This window comes from Myodes glareolus, chromosome 5 (assembly GCF_982192425.1).
Source record: "Myodes glareolus chromosome 5, mMyoGla1.1, whole genome shotgun sequence".
In the NCBI taxonomy this organism is placed as follows: Eukaryota; Metazoa; Chordata; class Mammalia; order Rodentia; family Cricetidae; genus Myodes; species Myodes glareolus.
The window spans coordinates 117,470,707-117,494,867 of NC_142030.1; the positions used below are offsets into that span (position 1 = coordinate 117,470,707).

Here is a 24,161-nt window from a genome sequence, read left to right on the forward strand (position 1 = left end):
TTTTTAATAGTAGTCATTTGATTTAGTAGTCATTAAGCCATTTTTCTCCAGAGTTCTTTTTTCTGCTTATGTCCCAATAGTCCATAAATATCTTTTCATTCTGCTTTCCTGTGTCCTGTTAAAATAGCCCATTAAACTTTGTTTCCAACATTTCTAGCCTGAATTTTCCAACTCTTTTGCATGTCTCCAACTTCATGTTAGGAATCTGCTGTACTGATTTTCTCCCCCTTACTGAAAGAAAACAACTAACAAAAACAATTCAAGGAAGAAGAGTTTGCTCACAGTTTGAAGATGCATTCTATCATGGAAGATATCATAGAGGCAAGGCTTGGGATGGCGACTCAAATTTTTCCTTAATCAGGAGGTAGATAAATATCAAAGATAGGGAGCTGGTGCTAAGCTCATTTACTGTTTTATATACTCCAGAATTCCAAGCTCATTGAATGTTGTCACTCACAGTTGGGGAGGACTTACCCTGTTCGATGAACTGGTCTGAAAATTTCCTCACTCATGTGTCCAAAAACTTTTCTCTAAAGTGATTCAATATGCAGTCTAGTTGATCATTGATAAAAGTAATCGCACTTTCCTCAAGACAGAAAATAAAAGAACACCACTACCACAAGTTAAAAATATCAATAGTTGAGCAGTAAATGAATTGTTCTTTTCGTTAGTTAGAGTTGTAAGAGCAGAATCTTCTTGCAGCAGTAATAATTCAAGGACTTCACTATAGGAAATAATGTGATATTTTCAGGGAACTAGAATCAGGATATTTACTTGGAGAAAATGTGAAAAGTAGATTATGGTACAGGGAATAGGAGCTGAAGGAAAAGCTGCTAATGCATCCTTCAGTGATTTGCACTTAATTAACAGGAACATATGACATCATTGATACACAGAAACAATGGATAGAAATATTAAATATTATAAGGTACTTTACTTGCTGCTTCAACAGAATAGGTTGAAGACAAACATTGAAAATCTTTGCTGCTTTTATCTGACCAATATACTTAATGTAATGATTCTAATTCAATGTAAACATGTGTTTCTTTCATTCATTCTTTATTTTTGTAGGATTTTTTTTAATTTTTAAAACAATCTATTTTACATACCTATCCTAGCTCCCACTCCCTCCCTCCAACCTTCCACTCTTCCCACATCACTTGAGGCAGGAACAAGACCCTCCCACCGCAACCCATATCTAAGCTTAGTAAAGTATCCATCCTTAGGGAATGTGCTCCAAAAAGTCAGTTCTTGTGCTAGTAATAAATACTGGATCACACTGCTATAGTAGTCCCACGAACATCCCATGCCACACAACTGTCCCCTGCACTCAGAAGCCTAGTTCAGTCTAATGCTGTTTCCTGAGATATCAGTTCTGGTTCAGTGAGCTCCCACTAGTTTAGGTCAGCTGATTCTGTGAGTATCCCCATAAAGGTCTTGAACCCTTTGCTAGTACTGTCTCTCCTCCCTCTCTTTGACTGGACTCTAGGAGTTTGGCTCAGGCCTTAGCTGTGAATATTTTCATGTGCTTCCATCAGTTCTGGATGAAGATTCAGTGATTACAATTAAGGTAGTCATTAACCTGTTTACAGGGGAAGGGCAGTTTAGGAACCCTCTCTACTATTGCTTAGATTCTTAGCTGGGATCGTCTTTGTGGTTTCCTGGGAGTTTCCTTAGTGACTAATTTCTCATTAACCCCTCAATGGCTTCCTCTTTCAAGATATCACTTTTCTTGCTCTCCCCTGCTGTCCTTTACCCAACTCAATTTTTCAATCCCTCATGCTCTCCTCCCTGCTCTACTTTTCCCCTCCCCACTTCTCTATCACCCTCCCCACTCCTCCACATGCTGCCAATTTACTAAGGAGATCTTGTCTACTTCCCTTTCCTGGGGGGATTCATGTATGTCTCTCTTAGGGTTCACCTTTCCTGTCTTCTCTGGCGTTGCAGATTTTAGGCCAGCTATCTTTTGCTTTATGTCTAATATCCACTTATAAGTGAATACATACCGTGTTTATATTTCTGTGTCTGGATTACCTCACTCAGGGTGGTTTTTTTCTAGTTTCATCCATTTCCTGCAAATTTCAAGATGTCATTGTATTTACTACTGTGCAGTTCTTTGCTGTGTAAATGTACCACATTTTCTTTATTCATTCTTCCTTAGGGCATCTATGTTGTTTCCAGATTCTAGTTATTATGATGAATAATGTTGCTGTGAACATAGTTGAGCAAATGCCCTCGTGGTATAGGTCTGCATTTTTGGGTTATATGCTCAAGAGTGGTATTTCTGGGTCTTGAGGTTGATTAAGACCCAATATTTTGAGAAACCACCCTACTGATTTCAAAAGTAGATGTACAAGTTTGCACACCTACCAGATATGTAAGAATGTTCACCTTACTCTGCATATTCTCCAACATAAGCTATCATTAGTGTCTTTTATTTTAGATCTTCTGACTGGTTTAAAGTGGTATCTCAGAATCATTTTGACTTGCCTTTTCCTTGGTATTTGCACAAGAATAAGCAGATGGACTAATGGAAATGAATCAAAGACACTGATATTAATCCACGACCTATAAACAGCTGATTTTTGACAAAGAAGCTAAAATTATACAATGGAAAAAAGAGACCATCTTCAAAAAATGGTGCTAGGATAACTGAATGTCAACATGTAGAAGTATGCAAGTAGATCCATATCTATCCTCACTCACAAACCTCAAATCCAAAATGGATGAAAGAGCCCAAAATAAATTCACCTACCTTGGCCTCATAGAAGAGAAAGTGGGAAATACTATAAATTTTATCTGGAATTCATTTTTATGATAACCTCTATGCATGCTTCTATGTTTGATAGTATAATTGAACTTTAGATCCATTTCATTAACTATGTAACATCATGTAACAAAGTTTATTCCAACTTAAATAATGTTATCATATATCTAAACATTTGCATATTTTTGGTTAAAATGGAGTGAACTCAGGAACAAGGAGACCTGGGAAAGAAGTCTCCTTACAAATCATAAGATAATTGTAAAAGGCTACCTTCAATAATTCAGTGATTGCATGAATGTCTTTACAGAAGATGCTTAAAAGATCAGAAATACAGTATCCATAAGACTCAGTATATATTAAAGTAGTTGTGCTTTTTCCAAAATTTAAGCACAGTTTCTGTGAATTACAAATAGTTTGATTATACAGTAAAAATATAAAAAATGATGATAAAGCAACAGTGGTATTTATCTACATCAATGTATGCACTAATCTGTGACCATTATTGAACACTGTCACGATGCTACTCATAAATAGTCAAATATTGATAGTCAAATATGTGAATATTGATATTCACATAGAGTCAAGATAAGGATTATCCCATCCAAGTAAAAACTGCATTTTTTCACTAAACCTAGAGTACATTTCTTTGCCTTAAATTACAATGTAGGAACTTCAGTCTCTTATATATTTCCTTAGAGATATGATGATCCTTCTTTAATGTAGTTCAGTTTTCAATATAAAATGTCAGTTGAGGTTGAATATGGAACTTTTCTTTTATAAAATGTATTGAAGTAAAAATCATGCATCTTCAAACTGCATTTCCTCTGAAGAATAACTACTTATAGCCTCTGTCTCACAAATGGCCTCACACTGCCCAGAGAATAGACTCATGCTGCATCAGGACAATGTTGCTATTCTATCTACGTAATATCCACATCTGGAAGGAAGAGAATGAAACCAAAATTATAAAGCATAGATGTAGAATTTTTGGTGATTCTGCTGTCTTCTCTCCTCTGTGATTAAAAGAGGTGGAATGTGTGCTGTTCATTCAACTGTCAGCTTATCTGTACAGAACTGTCATTTCTAGAGTTTACTTTCTGGTGTACAAACATGTCTGTAGCCCAGTACTCCCCAAAGCAAGTGCATATTTCACTACTTCTTAGATTCTTTCAGAGACTGCATGGAGAACACAATGTAATTTCAGGTTTATTTTTCTTCATATTTGATTTTTACTTCATAGAACTTATTTAATTAGTTAAGTTCTTGAATTTTTTTGTTTTGCTCTAAAGGTAGTTTTTTTATTTTTGGCTATGAAATGGAGTAAGTTTGAAGATCTTATAAGAACAAGATATGTTAAAGTATTACAAATTCTCTGATTGGATGCATTGTTGGATTTCAAATATTGCAAGGATCTAACCAAACAGAAACACAGATGCAACATCAGTTCCATCAATAAGGAATAAGCATTCTTTGATGAAAGTTGATATTAATCTAGAGGCCAAGACATAGAACACTTGATAAAAGACATTAAGACTCTTCCCTAGGTATGTTTTCTCCTTTGGTTTTAATAGTTGCTGCCATGGTCATTTCAGTGTGTGTGTGCGTGTGTGTGTGTGTGTGTGTGTGTGTGTGTGTGTGTGAGAGAGAGAGAGAGAGAGAGAGAGAGAGAAAGAGAGAGAAAGAAAGAGACAGAGAGACACAGGAGAGACAGAGGGGAGAGAGAGAGAGAGAGACAGAGGGACAGAGAAAAAGAGAGAGAAATATTTTCCAGTGAGTAAGTAGTGAGATTTATAAGACAAATGTATCATAAAATGCAAATGTTTTCTTACATTCTGTCTTTTGAGATAACATGTTGATTTATAAATTAGTTTTGCTGGCCAATTCAAATAGAGCCATTTTATAAATAGATTTCACAGGAGTTAGTCATTTTATGATATGCACAAAGGTCAGATGAAATATTTTAAAGCAACTCCAATGGTTAATGGATAAATATTTGTGTTTTTTCTTTAGGACTGTAAACTCTAATGCACATATATTCCACATTTTCTTTATCCATTTATACCATAATTATGTATTTAGGAATATGCTTTATTTGTCTGCTTGTTATATGCAAATATTTTTGGATCATAAAATAAGGTTTGAATCTCAAGAACATAAAGCAAGATAGACATTTAAAAGGAAAAGTTGTGCCCACATAAATGCCATAAATTTACAGTGCTGTTGAATATTCTGGAAAACTGAATGTATGCTAGACATTGCTTGTTAAAGCAGCAAAAACAAAAAAAAAAACAGCTAACAAAGAAAAACTCAGAGAAGGCAAATTATTTTATTCTTCCATAATGGAGCCATTTTAGTGATTTTACAGCTTGTCTTAGGTGAGCTCTAAAATTCAGCAGCATCCACCTGAGTTGAAGAGTGTTGTTTCTGCCTCTGTAGAGCAGTCTGGTGGCTGAAAATAAGACAAGAGAGCCTGAGTATGTACTTCTCATTGCATAGCCATTGTACTTGATTTGTGTCAGGAATACTAAAAACAGGCACTATCAAGACTCCTGACACATCCCAAGAAATATTGCTTCATTCCCAGTATATTATTAAGGTCATAACTAAAAAAAGTCCAGATTCTTCAACTATATATTGGTTTTTGATGTAATTATTTTCTTTTCTTTCCCAGTTTCTTCTTCCTCTCAGGTTCTTATGTCTCCTCCCCTTCAGCTCTCATGAGCTGTTATACTCCAAGTTGCATATTTTCTGACATAATTGTCTGCCTCACCACAGGCTTATAACAATGGAAAATTGTGACCATGAATTCATATTTTTGAAATCCTGGGAAAATAAATCTTTACCCACTGTAGTTCTGTCAAGTTTTTTCTTACTGTAGCAGAAAACTAACTCATATGCCATTTTGTCTTTTGTTTTGTTTTATAGAATACAGATTTTTTATGCACATATTCTGATTATTGTTCTCTTTCTGAAACTCTTCCTTTAGTCTCTGGAAACTGGAAGACTTGTGCTCTAGAGCCTATATGAAGGAATAAATCAGTTAGAAACTTGAATTTGAAATCCTATATCAAAACTACTAAAAAACAAATTCATACTTTTTAGAAAACATAAAATTTGTAGATACTAATTATCACAGCTTTAAAAGAATAATGATGAAAACATAGAGGAACATTTTCAAAGGAATAAAAATCAACCAAGATTAAAAAATATAAAGAAGACATCCTCATTAATGTCTTTGTAGATTTATCCAGTCATTCTGTGGTTGGTTTAAACTAAAATATGATGCCAGCTGTATCTTTCAGCCTTTCTTGAGCTCATCAGAGATTTTTTTCTACATTACGTTTATAGTGTTGATCATCTCTTTATATCTTGTGAAATATTCTTCGTCAGTCTCTCTGTCTCTGTCTCTCTTTCTCTATCTCCCTTTCCTTCTTCCCTATCTTTCCCTTCTATGCTTCCCCAGTCCTCTAGACATGGCTTCATGTTTTAATTTATTCTGATTTATTGTATGGATCTGTGGGAACACAGACCCTAAGACAGCACCAAGACATGCCTGCCAATAAATAAGATACCAACTGTAAATCAAATTTGCAAATATATTTTCCCATAGGGTCCATTATAATTCACATCTTCACTAGTACCTTTCATGTAACTTCACTTGACAATCTGAAACATAGTAAACACTGACTTTGAATGAAAGATGAACTGAAAATTGTATGCTTTGAATGCATTTGAAGTCTTTTTACTTGGGAATTTTTATTTCTAATTAACCTGTTGATTAAAATATATATGAAAATCAGAATAAACATTTTAATATATTAGAAATTATATTTTATATTAATTATCAATTTTTTTCTAGTTTACCAATATAAGTTAATATATTAGGTTTTATGTTTCAGTAATTACTTGTAAGACTTATACCAATATTCTAGAGTACCACATATTTACATACTGGCACAGTGTGTTTGTATAAAATGAGTGCTGATAATGCATGTTCATGTGGTTCTAATAACCATACAATTAAAGTCATTTTAAGTGATAAAATTATGACTTGTAGGACTGTAAAAATTATTTACACAAACAGTGGATTTTGAGTTTGTGTGTGTGTGTGTGTGTGTGTATGTGTGTGTGTGTGTGTCTGTACATGTATGTTTAGCTTTTGAATCACTTCTAAATTCTTAAATTTTTATTTTCGTATATTTCTTAGAAATTGTTTCACCATAAACATTTTTGTTCATTTAGGAATCAATGTATCTCTACTGTATTTAAGAGTGTGGTCATCTACTGTAGGTATCTATGGTTAATATTTTATTATCATGTCATGAAAATCTCAGAGTTAAGCATCAATCCTACCACAGGGAAAGATGTAACAGACACTTCTTGTTATTCTCAGCTTTATAAACCTCTGTGACAACATCAGGAGTATAATCAAAATACAACCGCAGTGTATTCTCTATATGTTCTTCTCATTATCTTCCTACAATGAAAAACTTCTTGTTCATAGCTTGGTGTAGGTTTCATGACTCAAAATAATCTTTAAAAATTCAACCATTTTCTAAAATTTCTTGTAATGGTCTCTCTCTCTCTCTCTCTCTCTCTCTCTCTCTCTCTCTCTTTCTCTCTCTCTCTCTCTCTCTCTCTCACACACACACACACACACACACACTAACCCTGTGCAAAATTAAGAAGATAAGGAGGGCTTAAATTAAAGACAATTGCTATTAGAGAGAGAGAGAGAGAGAGAGAGAGAGAGAGAGAGAGAGAGAGAGAGAGAAAGAGAGAAATCAGTTAGGATGCATAAAAATACAGTCTGAGTTCAACTTTATTAACACAAGATTTTTCTATTAACTGAGTTTGAAAATGAGAAACCATGACTCATTGCTGTTTGCTTATAATCATTCTTGTTTCTTTATGAGAACAGATAGTTTTGCAGTATGAAAACCCTGGATAGCTAGTCTCCAAACCCTCTATTGACTGCATGGGAGAAGTTGTCTCATCATTGTGTTTTCTTTTGGGTCATAGGAGGAGATAATCTGGGGTTGTGAAAAATGGCTAAAAGCTTTTAGAAAGGTTTAAATCTGGAAGAAATAGAGAACTAATTTAAATGAAAGCATTTTTAAAGAAAATGTTCTTAGGAAAAATCAGCTGAAAGAAGACTGCTGAAATTTACAAAAACTGAAGAGAACATTAAAACCTTCTTGGTCATAACCCAGGAATCAATAAGAAATGACTGAAGTGCAGTTGTGCATAATAAATTGGTGGTGTTTGGCTTTTAGATTCTACTTAGGAAATAGCTTACGTATTACATGTTATATACAGAATTTTTTTTTGCAGTCATGCCTTCTCCATGTTGTAGATCAATTTGAAAATGTTAAGCATGCAGTTTAATTGGAGTAAAATTATTTTTAAAGGAGATTTGTACTACAGACTATCTTCTTTATTAAAAATTCTTATTTATACACATTTATGTATAATTATTTATTAAACATCAAATCAAGAAAGAAGAAGGAAACAAAAATTATGTCTGTTATAAAACAGATGCAATGTGAGTGGAACCTTTTTTAAAGTTTATTTGTAATTATGTGTGTGTGTTCATGTCTATGGCATGTCTTGCATACTGTGTGAATGTGTCTGCCAGAAGACATTAGTAGATCTATTGAAACTGTAGTTATGGATGGTTATGTCCTCTCTAATGTATGTGCTAGGAATTAAACTTGAACTTCTGGAAGAATAGCAATTGTTTTTAACCACTGAGCCATCTCTCCAGTCTTTTACTGGAATATTTTTTTTATAATTCTAAATCTTTAATTCTTTTTTTTTAGAAAGTAATTTTATTACATTATACAAGTTTCCATTTCCGCCCCTCCTCCCAACACACTCCCACTTCCCCCACTCCCTCTCCTCCTCCCTCTCCATCCCTAAGAGCAGTCAGGGTTTCCTGCCCTGTGGGAAGTTCAAGTTCCTCCCCACTCCCTCCAGGTCCAGGAAGGTGAGAGTCCAAACAGACTGGATCCCCAAAATCCAGTATATGCAGAGGAAACAAGTCCCAGTGTCCTTGTCAATGGCTTTTCAGAAAGACTCCGGGCCAGCCACATTCAGAGAATCCGGCCAAATGAAAGAATCTGGTTGGATCACGTCCTCGTTCAGTCCCAGTCCAACTGGCCTTGGTGAACGCTCATTAGATCAGTCCCCTTGTATCAGTGGGTGATAGCATTCCTCGCAGTCCTGATATTTTTTAAGAAAGCAAACTAGATATATTTTATAATAATTCAAAATTAAAGATAAAATAACCACATACACACACACATTATTCAGTCCTGATGGCACTATGGTATTATGCAGAACAGAATGAAAATCTTAACTTGAATACACTCCTAATTTATCATCAAAAGGTTTGGCCAAAGGTAAAAGTTGTAAATGAGACTACTGAGTGGAATAAGAATGTGCTTGGCTATAGAACAGGAGCCAAGGTGGACTGAATGGAAAAATACAGTGCAATTACTTTATTAAACATATTAAAAGCATATATTGAAAGTAACAAGAAAAACCTGCTTGGTTCCATTATTTTTATAGTTTTGTGAATGAATAGAACAAATCTTTGTTCTACATGCATATAGATAGGAGGGAAAATGTCGACGATGTACTGATATTTCTTCCTTCTTTCTTTTCTTCTTTCCTTCCTCCCTTCCTTCCTTCGTTTCTTTCTTTCATTTGTTCTTTTAACTTGTATTTATTAAAGCTGCATGTCAGATGTGGTTTCCTTGTATATTGCACAGAAGCAATGGAGATGTTAATGTCTGATGAACTTCTTTTTTTTCCCCCCAGACAAAGTTTCTCTGTAGCTTTAGATCCTGACCTGAAACTAACTCTTATAGACCAGGCTGACCTCAAACTCAAAGAGATCCACCTGCCTCTGCCTCCTGAGTGCTGGGATTAAAGGCGTTCACCACCATCACCCTGATAAACTTATATAGCAAAAATGATAGAAACTAATAAATGTGTAACTACTGCCCCCATCCTGTATTGATAACTTTCATATTCATAGAAATTTATGAAAAGTCCTATTGTAAGAGAGGTGTACAGGTGCTCTAGACATGATAATATACAATAAAATATTATTCTGTTATCTTAGAGAAATCCTGTTTTTTTTATTTTTTTATTAAATTATAAAAGTTCCCATTTCAGCCCCTCCTCCCAACACCCTCCCACTCCCCCCCACTCCCTCTCCTCCTCCCTCTCCATCCCTAAGAGCAGTCAGGGTTTCCTGCCCTGTGGGAAGTTCAAGTTCCTCCCCCCTCCCTCCAGGTCCAGGGAAGGTGAGAGTCCAAACAGACTGGAGCACCAAAATCCAGTATATGCAGAGGAAGCAAGTCCCAGTGTCATTGTCAATGGCTTTTCAAAAAGGCTCCGGGCCCGCCACATTCAGAGAATCTGGTTGGATCACGTCCTCGTTCAGTCCCAGTCCAACAGGCCTTGGTGAACTCTCATTATATCAGTCCCCTTGTATCCGTGGGTGCTCGCATCCCTCGCAGTCCTGATTACTTTTTTTATTTTCTTCATCCTTCTGCTCCTCATTTGGATCGTGGAGTGCTCAGTTCGGTGTTCCAATATGGGTCTCCATCTGTATCGCCATCCAGCGTCGGATGAAAGTTCCCTCTGCCCTTGCCTTCTTTGCTCACGTTCTCTTTCCTTCTGCCTCTCATTTGGACCTAGGGAGCTAGGTCCAGTGTTCCAACGTGGTTCTCCGCCTCCATCTCCATCCATCGCCAGATGAGGTTTCTATGGTGACATGCAAAATATTCATCAGTATGGTTGTGGGCCAAGGCCGATTCAGGCACCCTCTCCTCTGTCCAGAGGACCATCTGGGGATCTCTCCTTGGACCGGGGATCCCCTTTATAATCAAGTCTCTTGTAAACCCTAAAATGATTCCCTTAGTTGAGGTATATACTTGCCTGATCCCATATCCATCCTTCCTCCCTCACCCCCATCCCAGTCCCCCCGATCTTTCCCCAATCCTCCCCTACTCCCTTCTCTCTAACCCTCTCCCTTTCCGACAACCCTCCCACCCCCCCCATGCACCCGAGGTTACCTGGGACACTTGTCTATTTCCTACCTCCTGGTGGATAGCTAAATAATCTTCATCAGCCTATTATTCGTGATCCTAGAGAAGCTAAATGAGAAATCCTGTTTTTGAGTGGAATGAGAATTGGTGGGGAACCAAATGGCCATGATTTCTTAGAGTACTTCTCTCTTTTAAAAATAGACTTTTGGTAAACTCTCATTAGATCCGACCCCTTGTATCAGTGGGTGATAGTATCCCTCGCAGTCCTTCGTCATTTTCTTCCTCCTTTTGCTCCTCGTTTGGATCTTGGGGGGCTCAGTTCGGTGCTCCAACGCGGGCCTCCATCTGTATCGTCATCCAACGCCAGATGAGGGATCTATGGTGATAAGCAAAATATTCATCAGTATGGTCACGGGCCAAGGCCGGTTCAGGCACCCTCTCCTCTGTCCAGAGAACAATCTGGGGATCTCTCCTTGGACCTGGGATCCCATATATAATCAAGTTTCCTGTAAACTCTAATATGACTCCCTTAGTTGAAATATATTCTTCCCTGATCCCACATTCATCCTTCCTCCCTTCCCCCCATCCCGGTCAACCGAGCTTTCTCCATTCCTCCCCTACTCCCTTCTCTCTAACCCTCTCCCCTTCCATCAACCCTCCCACCCCCCCCCATGCACCCAAGGTTACCTGGGACTCTTGACTATTTCCTACCTCCTGGCGGATAGGTAAATAATCTTCATCAGGTTCGTCTTCTTATTTAGCTTCTCTAGGATCACGAATAATAGGCTCAAAGACCTTTAATTATGGTTAGAATCCACTTATGAGTGAATACATACCGTGTTCCTCTTTTTGGGTCTGGCTTACCTCACTCAGTAAAGCGTTTTCTATGTCCATCCATTTGCATGCAAAATTCAAGATGTCATTATTTTTTACCGCTGAGTAAAACTCTAATGTGTATATGTTCCACACCTTTTTTAACCATTCTTCTATTGAGGGGCACCTAGGCTGTTTCCAGGTTCTGGCTATTACAAATAGTGCTGCTATGAACATAGTTGAACAAACGCTTTTGTAGTATGTTTGGGCATCTCTAGGGTATATTCCCAAGAGAGGAATTGCTGGGTCCTGAGGGAGGTTGACTCCCAGTTTCCTGAGAAACCTCCACACTGATTTCCAAAGTGGCTGCACAAGTTTGCATTCCCACCAACAATGGATGAGTGTTCCCCTCATTCCACATCCCTTCCAGCATAGGTTATCATTGGTGTTTTTAACTTTAGCTATTCTGACAGGTGTAAGATGGTATCTCAAAGTGGTTTTGACCGTGACTGAACGAGCATGTGATCCAACCAGATTCTCTGAATGTGGCCGGATTTTCTGAATGTGGCTGGCCTGCAGTCTTTCCGAGAAGCCATTGACAATGACACTGGGACTGGTTTCCTCTGCATATACTGGATTTTTGGGATCCAGTCTGTTTGGATGCTCACCTTCCTGGACCTGGAGTGAGGGGGGAGGAACTTGGACTTCCCACAGGGCAGGAGACCCTGACTTCCCTAGGGGACAAAGAGGGAGGAGGAGAGGGAGGGGGGGAGTGGGAGGGCGTTGGAAGGAGGGGCGTAAATGGAAACTTTTTATAATTTAATAAAATTACAAAAAAAAGGAAAAAAAATAAATAAAAAAAAATAAAAAAAAATAAAAAAAAAAGGAAAAAAAAATAGACTTTTGGAACTTTGGTGTGGGAGAATTGTCTGTATTCTGTCAATCATGTTTTAAATAAATGCTGATTGGCCAGGCAGGAGGTGTAGGTGGGAAACCAAGACAGGAAGTGGAAATGATGGAAGGAGAGCAGGAGAATTCTGGGGAGGAGGAAGTTGATTCTTCCCACTCCTGCCCAGATCACCGAAGCAGCAGGATGTCAGCTGCCCCACTGAAAAAGGTACTGAGCCACATGGCTAAAATAGATCAGAAAAATGGGTTAATCAGATGTGAGAATTAGCTAATAAGTAGCCTGACCTAATGGGCCAATCAGCATTTTAACTTATAGAGATCTCTTGTGTGATTTTTCTCTGGGACTAGCCAGCTGAAGGTCGGGCAGGACAGAAACCCCAAGAAGCAGACCCGGCCTTTATGTTACAGAATGGCACCCACATGGATAACTGCATCCACAGAAAACCTGAGAAAGCTTGGGAAAGACTAGAGTGAAGCATTTTGGTTTTCAGCCATAGCAGGAAAAAAGCTGTGCTGTTTCAAAATGCTGGCTTTCTGGGCCTTCCTGCCAGGGAAAACTCTTGACTCTTTCAAGCAGGCAGTCCAGACTATGGAAACACTGTTGCAGCTTGCTTCCTGGCAAGGACCTTGAAACGCCTTAAGAGCTTTTGACTGTTGTTTTCTCCAAATTAAAGACCCGTGTGGTCAAAAAAAAAGAGAGAGATACAGTAAAGAGAGATTCAAAGAGTAAGAAAACCTCTAAATGCTTTAAAGTCCTTAGAAATAAAAAAAAAGAAAGAAAGAGAGTAGTTGGGTGTGGTGGTACACACCTTTAATCAGAGCGTTGGGGAGGCAGAGACAGACAAATGTCTGGGAGTTCAAGGATAGCCTGGTTTACAAAGGGAGTTCCAAGACAAAGATATACAGAGAATCTGTCTCAAAAAACCAAAAGTTAAAAGTAAAAATAAAAGAAATAAAGGTTGAAATAAAGCCACGTAAAGATGGAAAGTACACAGAGAATCTTGATACTGTATGCTATTATGCTCTCTTTGAATTGTTTAAATGCTGAGAAAGGAGCAACAGCTGCTAAAAGATATTTGCTTATAAATGCTGCAGAATTAATCCAAGATAGATATTTTGAAAATACCTTGGCTTCAAAATTGAAGTCAAAAGGTATGTTACTTTGGAGAAGAGATTTTGCTTTTGTTTCCACAGAAAATGAGAGGCTGTGGATTTATTCAGAGTTAAGAAAAATCATCTTTGACCAAGGGAGACCACCTGAGCAATCTCCAGTAAAAACAGATGGCCCAGATGTCTGAGTTCTTTATCCAGAACAGATTCAAGATGCTGCCTGAGATGATCAAGACTCACAGGATACTTCAGTCAGGACTTGATCATAACTCTAAATTTTCTTTAGGTCCCCATAAGATTATCAGTGCCCCCAACCAACAGGAAGTAGCCTGGAATACTACGGCCCCATTCCCAAAAAAATGGACTATGGCTATTTTCCTTTGTTTTTCTTTTTTAAAAAAGAGGGAGAAGTGGTGCGGGAGAATTGTCTGTATTTTGTCAATCATGTTTTAAATAAATGCTGATTGGCCAGGCTGGAGGTGTAGGTGGGAAACCAAGACAGGAAGTGGAAATGATGGAAGGAGAGCAGGAGAATTCTGGGGAGGAGGAAGTTGATTCTTCCCACTCCTGCCCAGATCACCGAAGCAGCAGGATGTCAGCTGCCCCACTGAAAAAGGTACTGAGCCACATGGCTAAAATAGATCAGAAAAATGGGTTAATCAAGATGTGAGAATTAGCTAATAAGTAGCCTGACGTAATGGGCCAATCAGCATTGTAACTTATAGAGATCTCTTATGTGATTTTTTCTGGGACTAAACAGCTGGGGTTCAGGCAGGACAGAAACACCAACAAGCAGACCCAGCCTTTATGTTACAGAACTTTCTCTAAAACCTTTTACTTTCTAGCTCTTCCTATTCTTAAAAACATTATACATTTGTATTCAAGCTTCTATAACAAAATATCAAAGGGTACTGTTCATGCAATTAAAATCTATTTATTTTGCAATAGAAGCTGGGCAATCCAAAGAGAAGGGAATGTCAATTGCTCTTGACACCCTTTCTAGCTCTGAGATAACTCTGCTAAGTGTGCCTTCATCTGGCAAATAGAGCAAGGTTGAGAATATAGTGCCCCCCAAAACCCTTCAACTATCCCCTCCCAGTGCAATACAGGTGGTGAAGACAGCAGCATGACAATTTTAAAGGACATAAATAATTAATACAAATGAATTCTAACTTCACGTTTATTTAAATGTGTTTTAAAGATATGAACAAAGAGGTTTGCAAGATGACTCAAAGGTTCAGAGCACATACTACTGTTGCAGAGGACCCTGGTTCAGTTCCTGCCATACATAGATTGCATACACCTGCCTGTAATTACAACTTCAGGGAATCTGGTCTTCTCTTCTAGCCTCCTTAGATAACTGCATTCAAATGTACATACCCCCACACAGATACACTTGAATATGCAAATTTCAAAAATTCAAATACATCTTAAAATATGAACAACATTACTTGGCCATGAGTTTTTCTTAATATAAATGTTTATTATTTCTTATGCAAGATTATAGAAGTGTCCATATAGAAGATAATGTTCTCCAAAACATTTTTCATAAATGTAAACAATGAAGTCGCAGAAAAAAGAAGTATAACAAGTATTAAGTGTGCTCTATGTGTGCACAATTCATTTTAATTGTACTGAGTGGTTTGCAAGTAAACGTGATCAGTTAGTATAAAAACAGTGTACATGTGACCCTTGTGGGCAGCCTTGAATGTTAGCATTGTAATTTTTGGATTTTTTTATTTATTGGTTCTAAAATCACTGCATTCTGTTTCATAAATCTAATGAGTTACGATGTTTTGTGATTTTTAAGGCTTTGGACAAAAGAATGTAATGAAATACACAGAATTTATACAGAAGTTGAACCAATGTTTATTATGTAGAATCATTGATAGACGTCTATGCCTATTTGTTCACATGTGACAGAGAGCACATGGCCTATAAAGTCTGAGGTTTACTGTTTGCCTCCATGCAACAAACCTGTAGACCCTCATCTTAGATATACCTAATGCTAATTTTTATATCCATGCTGATGATAAATTTGACGAAGTTCATTTTATAGTCAGTGGATGAATTCTACCAAACCAGATGCTTGTGTCTTTATTTCTCTTTCTTATATGAGAAAGAGAAAATGACATAATGACATCCGTAGTTCCCATGATGACTTTGTGACTTCACTAATTGTGATCTTCATGATTCAGGCATTCCCGACATTATTAATCTTGCTTGTTACTATGTATTTGAAGCATCAGTTTGTCACATAATTTCCAGTCTTATGAGTCTCAGACATTAAAGAGAAGTTCAGACTCTGTCACTATGTCACTAAGTCCATGACTTTTAGTTCTGAGTCTTTTTTCAATTATCATTACTACTTTGTAAAGGATTATTGAGTTAAACAAGTATAATAGTTTTTATACATATTTATTGTATAGCATATAAATTATAACAGAAAATAATTAAAATGTCATTTCTAAAATATGTTCAAATTGTTACATAATTGTATTATTCTTTATTATGCATTTCCCCTTTGAACAATGAAATTGTGGCTTATTGTGACTTGTTCTGCAACTATTTTTTGTGTATCAACTCTTTGAATATTGATTTATAATAATTTATACAAATTCATTGATTATTCAATTTTTGTAATGCTTCTAGATAGATAATCTTCCTGTATAATACTGCTTTTATATTTATTGTGACAACCAGATTCTATACTTCACATTGCACATTTCAAAACATGTTTACAATATGTAATATAAAATGCTTACATTCACTGTTGCAATTAATTTAAATTATTCTTTTGCACAGGAGTCAAAATTTTTCTTGAACACAGAAGCACTTGTCATACCGTTTGGTAATGTTGAAAGACTGACTAAATATCTTGAAGGTAGTTGAGAGTTTGCACTGTTTTGCAAAGAGATAAGAAATAGAACCTTAACAATCCCTGTTTAATATATACACCTAATATTGTAAAAAAAAACAAAAAACAAAAAAAGTTCTCTTATGATTTGATATTCATATAGCTACATCATATAAGTAGCATAGCAAAATGTTCATATGGTCTGTGTGTAAGTAAATGTTGTCAAGTGACTATAAATTCTCTTCTTCCTTCTTGGAGCCCCCATTAACAATTATTAGATTTTAAGTGTAGACTCAGGAAGATTTCAGTGCATCTGGGAAGTTTCTAAATGAAGATTTATGTCAGAATTTCCTGACAGAATACGTAAAAATACACATACTTGTACATATCCTAAATGTTATAAATCAATTTCTTAGAAAAGGGTCAGGAAAGTTCTGAATATCACTCTAGATGCTCTTAAATTAAAGATAAAGAGCAGATGCCTAAGTAATTAAGTCGTTCTGAGCACTAGAATACTGGGCTAATCTCAGGATACCACATAAAGGTGGAGGGAGACAAAGTGACTCCAAAAAATCATCCTGTATTCTCCACAAGTATACCCTGGTATGAGCTTGGAAATATAGACACTGCCCACAATAAAATAACAATGAAAAACTTTAGCATGAAATTGTCTCATTAAAATACTGCAATATTTTATAAAATACTTGTTATAAAATACTTATAACAAGATATGTGTCACTGCATATCTGGCATTTTTGTATGGAGTCTCAAATTTGATTTACACTATTGATTCTCCTCCCACAGAGAAATTTGCATAGTTTGTTTTGTTTTGCTTTGCTTGTTTTTTATCAAAATCAAAATATATGCCATTGTCTTTCTTGCAATGTCTTCCATTTGGGCTATCAGCGTCATCTGGCTCATAGGTGTAATTCAAATTAAAGGTGGTATGTGCACAATATCAATGCTTTAAGTCAGCATTTTTATATAATTTAGTAAGAATTAATTGAGCTTTTTTTCTAAAGTTAAGGAAAAATGAGTACTGAGAATAAGAGTATGAAAACAAAAATCTGAGTCACAAGTATTGCATGAGATGCATATAAGCATGTTATTAATACTTGTCTAGGCTGGGAAATGAACCAATTTTGTGTATCAGTTCATGTATTTTTTTGTATTAACCTAAGAGAGGCAGTAATATATGTAATAAATGTTGTATAGTATGTGTATGTCATATGAATATGTGTTTAAGAGTATATATTCATTTATTCAAAATATAGTTTATACTACAAGTACTATAGTATATATAATATATAAATACGTGTATATTTTATATTTATAGTATATTTTAAATTTATAGTTATATAGATATAACACTATATTATATAATATAGACTATAGTTATAAAATATATTTTCTTTCATATAGAGTACATATAAAATATAATTCATACTACAAGTAGTATATTATATACTCTACATGATATATAGATTTTAGTATACAGTTTTTCATGTAATATATGTTAATGTAGTTTGTGTGGTGTAGATTATTTAAAATGCATTTTAGTTGATTTTATACCCTTTTGGAGACGAATTGGAATATCTGAATGCCCACATATGTGTACAACTCTGCCTGTAAACACAGTTGGTAAATTGTCTCAATGAGCAGGAGCAATGTCCCAATCAGTGGTACACAAATAGGGAACAAGATCCTGAAGGAGAGGAATGTTGGGCAAGAGACACAAGACAGACGGCAAGTCTGTATTCTGATCAAGCTGCCAACTTTATTTTTTCTTGGGAGCATTAAATAGTGAAAAAGACAGGGGGTGGGTAGGTTGCTGGAATGTAAGGTCTGGGAGACATCCCTAGCTGATAGGAAAAGATAAGGAAATTCTGAGGGTCTGCTAATTACTTCTGAAGGCTGGGGCCTGCAGGCACACTTAACTCACAGAGGGAGACAAGGATTATTTTCCCGGACCCAAAACTTGCCCTACAGAGGTGAATATCTTACTTAATTTGTGAGATAAGATGACTATAGCCAAAATACAGGCATTTTCTCCCAGAAGTAAATTTGCATTCCAACCATCACTATTATATTTTCAATATATATCCAGTTCAATATTTCTAATGTCCTTAGGAACTGAAATAATTTCTATCAAGTTCTTTATTATTAATTTAAAGTCATTCATTTTGTGTCATATGTAGAGAATTTGAGTTTATTCAATGTTGAGATTGAGAATGGAAGGTAAAAATGTTGTCTGTCTCTCCATGTTATTCAGTGATTAGACTGAGCATGGAAACTAGAACCAGCTGTCACGCTCCACAGGTTATCGTTCAGACCACACATGCAATTCCTATTTTAAACATATGGTGCTTTTAAAGTGAAATATTTAATTTTGTAATCAAGCTTCCAATGATTGCTTTTGAATAATATTTTAAAATCATTAGTCCTTTGAAGAAGATACATATAAATTTAAAATTCAGGGATATAAGTCTTAGACATTTATGGAGAGAGCTTTGGTGTTTGGCGTTGGACTGTTGAAGAAAGCAGCACCAGTGAGTGCTTTTTAGAAAGGATGCTGTATATTTTTGAGAGACATTGATACACTTCCAGTGCCATTAAAGTTAAAGCCTGAGCACCTGAGAAGTCAAAATATGAGTCCCGTAAGCCACCCGTCTTTTAAATGAGAAATTGAATTCAATGTGGACTTTCTCTTACATTTTAATTTATATTTCTGAGTAAGATAGATGGATTATATGAGTTAAGAATAATACACTGATGCCCTGTTGGAACATATTTTAAATCAGACCACATTCTTTCAGGTAATGCTATGAAGATTTGTGTCTGTCCCAGAAATGATGGCAGTAGAATGGATTAAGTTAGCTCTAAAAAACTTACCATGGTCGGAGCCAGAAAAATTAGTACGGACTCTGGCATAAACTCTTATTCTGTTTGAGTACTGATGATGCATTTTCATGACAGAGTCTCCACTAGAGTTATTGATATTCATACATGAAAAGGCTTGCTTTGGTGACTATCTATTCGATAATTTAATTTCCCTAGTATCTTTCTTTACAGGAACTCGATTTTGAAGCCAAAACAAGTTATACACTGCGCATAGAAGCTGCAAATCGTGATACTGATCCCCGGTTTCTAAGTTTGGGTCCATTCAGTGACGCAACTACTGTAAAAATAATTGTAGAAGATGTGGATGAGCCCCCTGTGTTTTCTTCACCCTTGTACCCCATGGAGGTATCAGAAGCTACACAAGTGGGAAATATCATTGGCACTGTAGCAGCGCATGACCCTGATTCTTCCAATAGCCCTGTGAGGTAAAGGCTTTTTACTCCACTTTACTACTATATTCATCAGTATTCTTGTATCCACATTCATACTTCTGTATAATGGTCATTTCTGGTTTATATTAATTAATGTATACATTCTTTCTGTGCAAAGCACTGTAGTATAAAACTCTCAACAGGATAGCAACTACAGAGCATCTCTGCTAATTCAATAAAAGAGTAAAGGAATTAATTAATTAACTAAATTAAGGATCAATTAATTTATCTTTTAAATTGATCTCTGTGGACAATTTGTGCTTATTACCTTTACTGTTTCTAGTAGTAAAATTAAAAATATACCTCATCTATTTATGCAGTTAGGTTAAATTGTCATTCCGAAAATAGACTAGACATATTTTTCCAAATAATTTCTTTGAGTATATTTATGGTATGCAAACAGTTCAAATTATATACACCCTCCCATTTGGGATCAGCTTGTGTGTTTGCATGTATGTGTGTGTTTGTTTGAATGTGATGAATGATACCTGTAGCTTGGGATAAACATAGTAAGTAAAATACACTTGACATATTATGAGAATGGTGCTTAATTTGTATGTAATATATTTCCTCAACCCAAGGTTGTTAAATTCTAGTTAAATTTATTTTTCTTTGTTAAAATGTACTTAAAACAATCAATATAAAAATAGGGCTACTTTTATCCACAGTTGCATTTTACAGTACATCATGACAGTGGGAACATGAGAAAATCGACCACATCGTATTAATAGTCAATACAGAAAGTGAACAACTGCATGCATGCTCACTTGCTTTTTACCAGTGCTTGGCTTGTATCCTTAATTCATTATTTAATTTTAATATGTGTAATATACACACATTTATAAAATTATAAATGCAACCTGCGGAGTTTATTTAGTATTGTGGATATGTGCATGCATTTAGGATTGATAGTCCCTGGAGAAAACTAATTTTCTTTCTCAGTGGTCATTGTCTGTAGTTCTTCATCTAATGTGCACTCTTGTGAAATTTTCTAAAATTGTAGAATATGGGTAGGAAATGTTTCTATATTCTTAAGCAGTTCAGGAGCCACTCCATAGATCCAGAGATCTGAAACATTTTATATTAATCAATTTAAACAAACTCTCACAATCATGTTCACAGTAGAAATTATATTATTGAAATTTCCTGAGAAAGCATTGCATTTTTTAGAATATTGTACATGAACTGAGTCAATGATAATGTTAAGCAGTAATTAAAAATGGGAAGGCAAAACAGGCGTAAATGAATAATCACTTATTTTAGGAAAGGTGAAGTATGCTCTGAGGCTGACCACTAAAAGAAATAGGTAGGACAAAGACTGAATTCAATGCAATGCAAGTCAAGATCTCATGACTTTTTCCAGTTAAAGACCATACCTGTCTAGTATTTGCCTTTTCTGAAGTAAGGAATGTGAGTGGGAAGTTAAGTACAATTTTATATTATTTTCTCACAAGCAGAATGTCTGGCTTGTCTCAAGCAATTTCAAATGACTTAACTTTGTATAATTGCTTATGTCTTTAGATTTATCAAATTTTTGTCTTAAGTCTAATGTTTCTATGCTTGAAACACTTTATGACTTTAAATCATTTTCATAATGTTGGCAACTAACATTCAAGGTACATAATTTTTTCTCATTTTAATTTGATATATTTTCCTTTCCTATCTTTTTATGATGCTTTTTAAGAGATACATGTTATGCCTTGTTGACTATATCTACTCTCATACAATCTCTTGAAATTGGTTCCCTTCCCAGCATTGATTTTGTTAAGTGGTGGACACTATGCCACAAGAATTTTCATATTTCTCTGTGAGACAACCATTAAGAAATTGCTCTGAGGTGTACTCTATTGTGTTTTCCTTTTTAAAATGATAAGTAAAAATCATGACCAATATTAGCAAATATAGTAATTCTGTATTTTTAATGTTAGGATATATAAAAATTTATATTAACTATAGTGTCATAAAAGTAAGTTAATATTGACCTTTTATAGACAATAACATCGGCTACCATTTAAGGATTTATTTTATGTTAATTGTGTGTGTGTGTGTATGTCTGCATATGAATATATATGTAGATACTTGTGGAGTCCAGAAGATGTTGTGGATCTGGAATGACAGGCAAATGAGAGCTGTCTGACATGAGTCCTTACAACCAATCTTGTTGTTGTAAGGACAGTAAGTTCTGTTAGCTTCTGTGCTGTTTTCTGCTCCCATTTTGCTATTTATTATTAATATTATTTCACATTCAAATACATCCCAATAAATGGCAAACATTATATAATGGTTTTGTGGAGATAAACATGTATTTTATTAAGAGATCAATTAATTCTCAGACTGTAAACCCTGCTTCATTATGTACCTGCAGAGAAACAGCATTTTTCTGAGGGAGGTAGAGAATCAGAACTTACAAATGACTGCAGAATGTGATGAGACTTCATAGTTAGAATCTTGCTTCTATGACTTCACAAATGTTCACTTTATTTCACTATTTATTTAGTGTTTGTTTATGTGTGCATGTTTGTGCAATGCATGTCCATATATACTTGCACAAAGTGGCTTACAAAATGTAGAAGTCAAAGAATTGCTTTTGAGTCTTTCTGTCCCTTCTCACCATATGGGTTCAGATTGCTTGCCCCTATTGTCCTTGAGATATTGAAAAGCAGTGTTTTCTTCATTGCAATTATTTATAGGGAAGGCAATATTACTGGAAGTGTGAAATAGTACAGACATTGAGTTATCAGTTAACATAATAATGTTAAAAATTATGATATCAGATGGAACTCTGGCATATGCCATTCATATTTAGAAAATTTATTCTTATATGCTGTTTAGTCTAAGTAAAAAAAATTAGACCAAACTTCCAGTAAAGCAAATTTAAGTTTCTCTTCCAATGTAATATGGATCATATTATACTATATGTATTCATATTTAAAAGGAAAACTCACTTTGCTAATGTATTATACACAGCCTATGTGTAACTTTTCTGTATGCATTTTCCCACTTTGGAAATGGCTGCTTACATCTCTGTCACAACACTGGCATTTTAACTGTTAGAGATGTAATTAGTACAAATATGATTGTTATATGAACCCAGACCTTTGTGATTGCCTACACCACTAGGAAATGTTAAGACTCTGTGGCCTGACTCTCATCCAGATAGCTTGTTTGAAGTGTACCATACTTCATTTGCTTTCCATTTTCCTCGTGTGAACAAACTAATTCTTCAGTAAAAATTCAGTGATACTTAAAATTACTTAGGAAAATAAACACTGCCTCTTTATTTTTCTTTAAGCAATTGTAGATAATAGAGAGTGAGCATATATACCTGACTTGTTATAAAACATTTGTATATTTTTTATGTGACTTTAGACCTGAATGCTAGACCTATGGCTACATCTACCAATAAAGGAAGGTCAGGCTGCAGTTCATTCTCTTTGATCACCTTCTAAAACAGTAACAACTTGACTTTGCAGTTCTTGACTAAGATTGTAAGAACTTTTATGGATTCTGGAGGCTTTAGAAATCATACTCATTTTTCAAGTCAGCATTGACAAGTTGATCAATGGCTCAGCATACATTTATTAATAAAGTGTTCTGTGAAACACTCTGGGGAAAATGCCAGTTGAAAACGGCCCTTCCTCCCAACTATCCCCCAACTCCCCCTCCTTCTCCCTCTCCATCCCTAAGAGCAGTCAGGGTTTCCTGCCCTGTGCAAAGTTCAAGTTCCTCCCCCCTCCCTCCAGGTCCAGGAAGGTGAGTATCCAAACAGACTGGATCCCCAAAATCCAGTATATGCAGAGGAAACAAGTCCCAGTGTCATTGTCAATGGCTTTTTGGTATGGGTTACTTAACTCAGCATAGTGTTTTCTAATTTCATCCGTTTGCATGCAAAATTCAAGATGTCATTGGTTTTTTTACCACTGAGTAGTGCTCTAATGTGTAAATGTGCCACAATTTTATTTATCCATTCTTCAGTTGATGGCCATGTAGGTTGTTTCCAGGTTCTGGCTATTACAAATAATTCTGATACAAACATTGTTGAACAAATGCTTTTGAAGTATTATTGAGCATCTTCTGGGCATATTTCCAAGAATGGTATTGCTGGATCCTGAGGTAGGTTGATTCCCAATTTTCAGAGAAACCACCACACTGATTTACAAAGTGGTTGCACAAGTTTGCATTCCCACCAGCAACTGATGAGTGTTCCCCTTCGTCCATATCCTCTTCAGCATAAACTATCAATAGTGTTTTTGATCATAACCATTCTGACAGATATAAGATGATATCTCAGAGTTGCTTTGATTTGCATT

The 24,161-nt window shown here is 35.7% G+C and overlaps 1 protein-coding gene across 3 annotated transcripts in view; it reads left to right on the plus strand.

Annotated features, from left to right (window-relative positions):
* Nucleotides 1-24,161, plus strand: part of Cdh7 (cadherin 7) — a 184,266-nt gene that overhangs the window by 106,379 nt on the left and 53,726 nt on the right. For all 3 annotated transcript variants that reach the window (XM_048443885.3, XM_048443887.3, XM_048443884.3), the window contains exon 7: nucleotides 19,592-19,845. In XM_048443885.3, coding sequence (XP_048299842.2) covers nucleotides 19,592-19,845 — 254 coding nt within the window. The remainder of the gene's footprint in view (nucleotides 1-19,591; nucleotides 19,846-24,161) is intronic.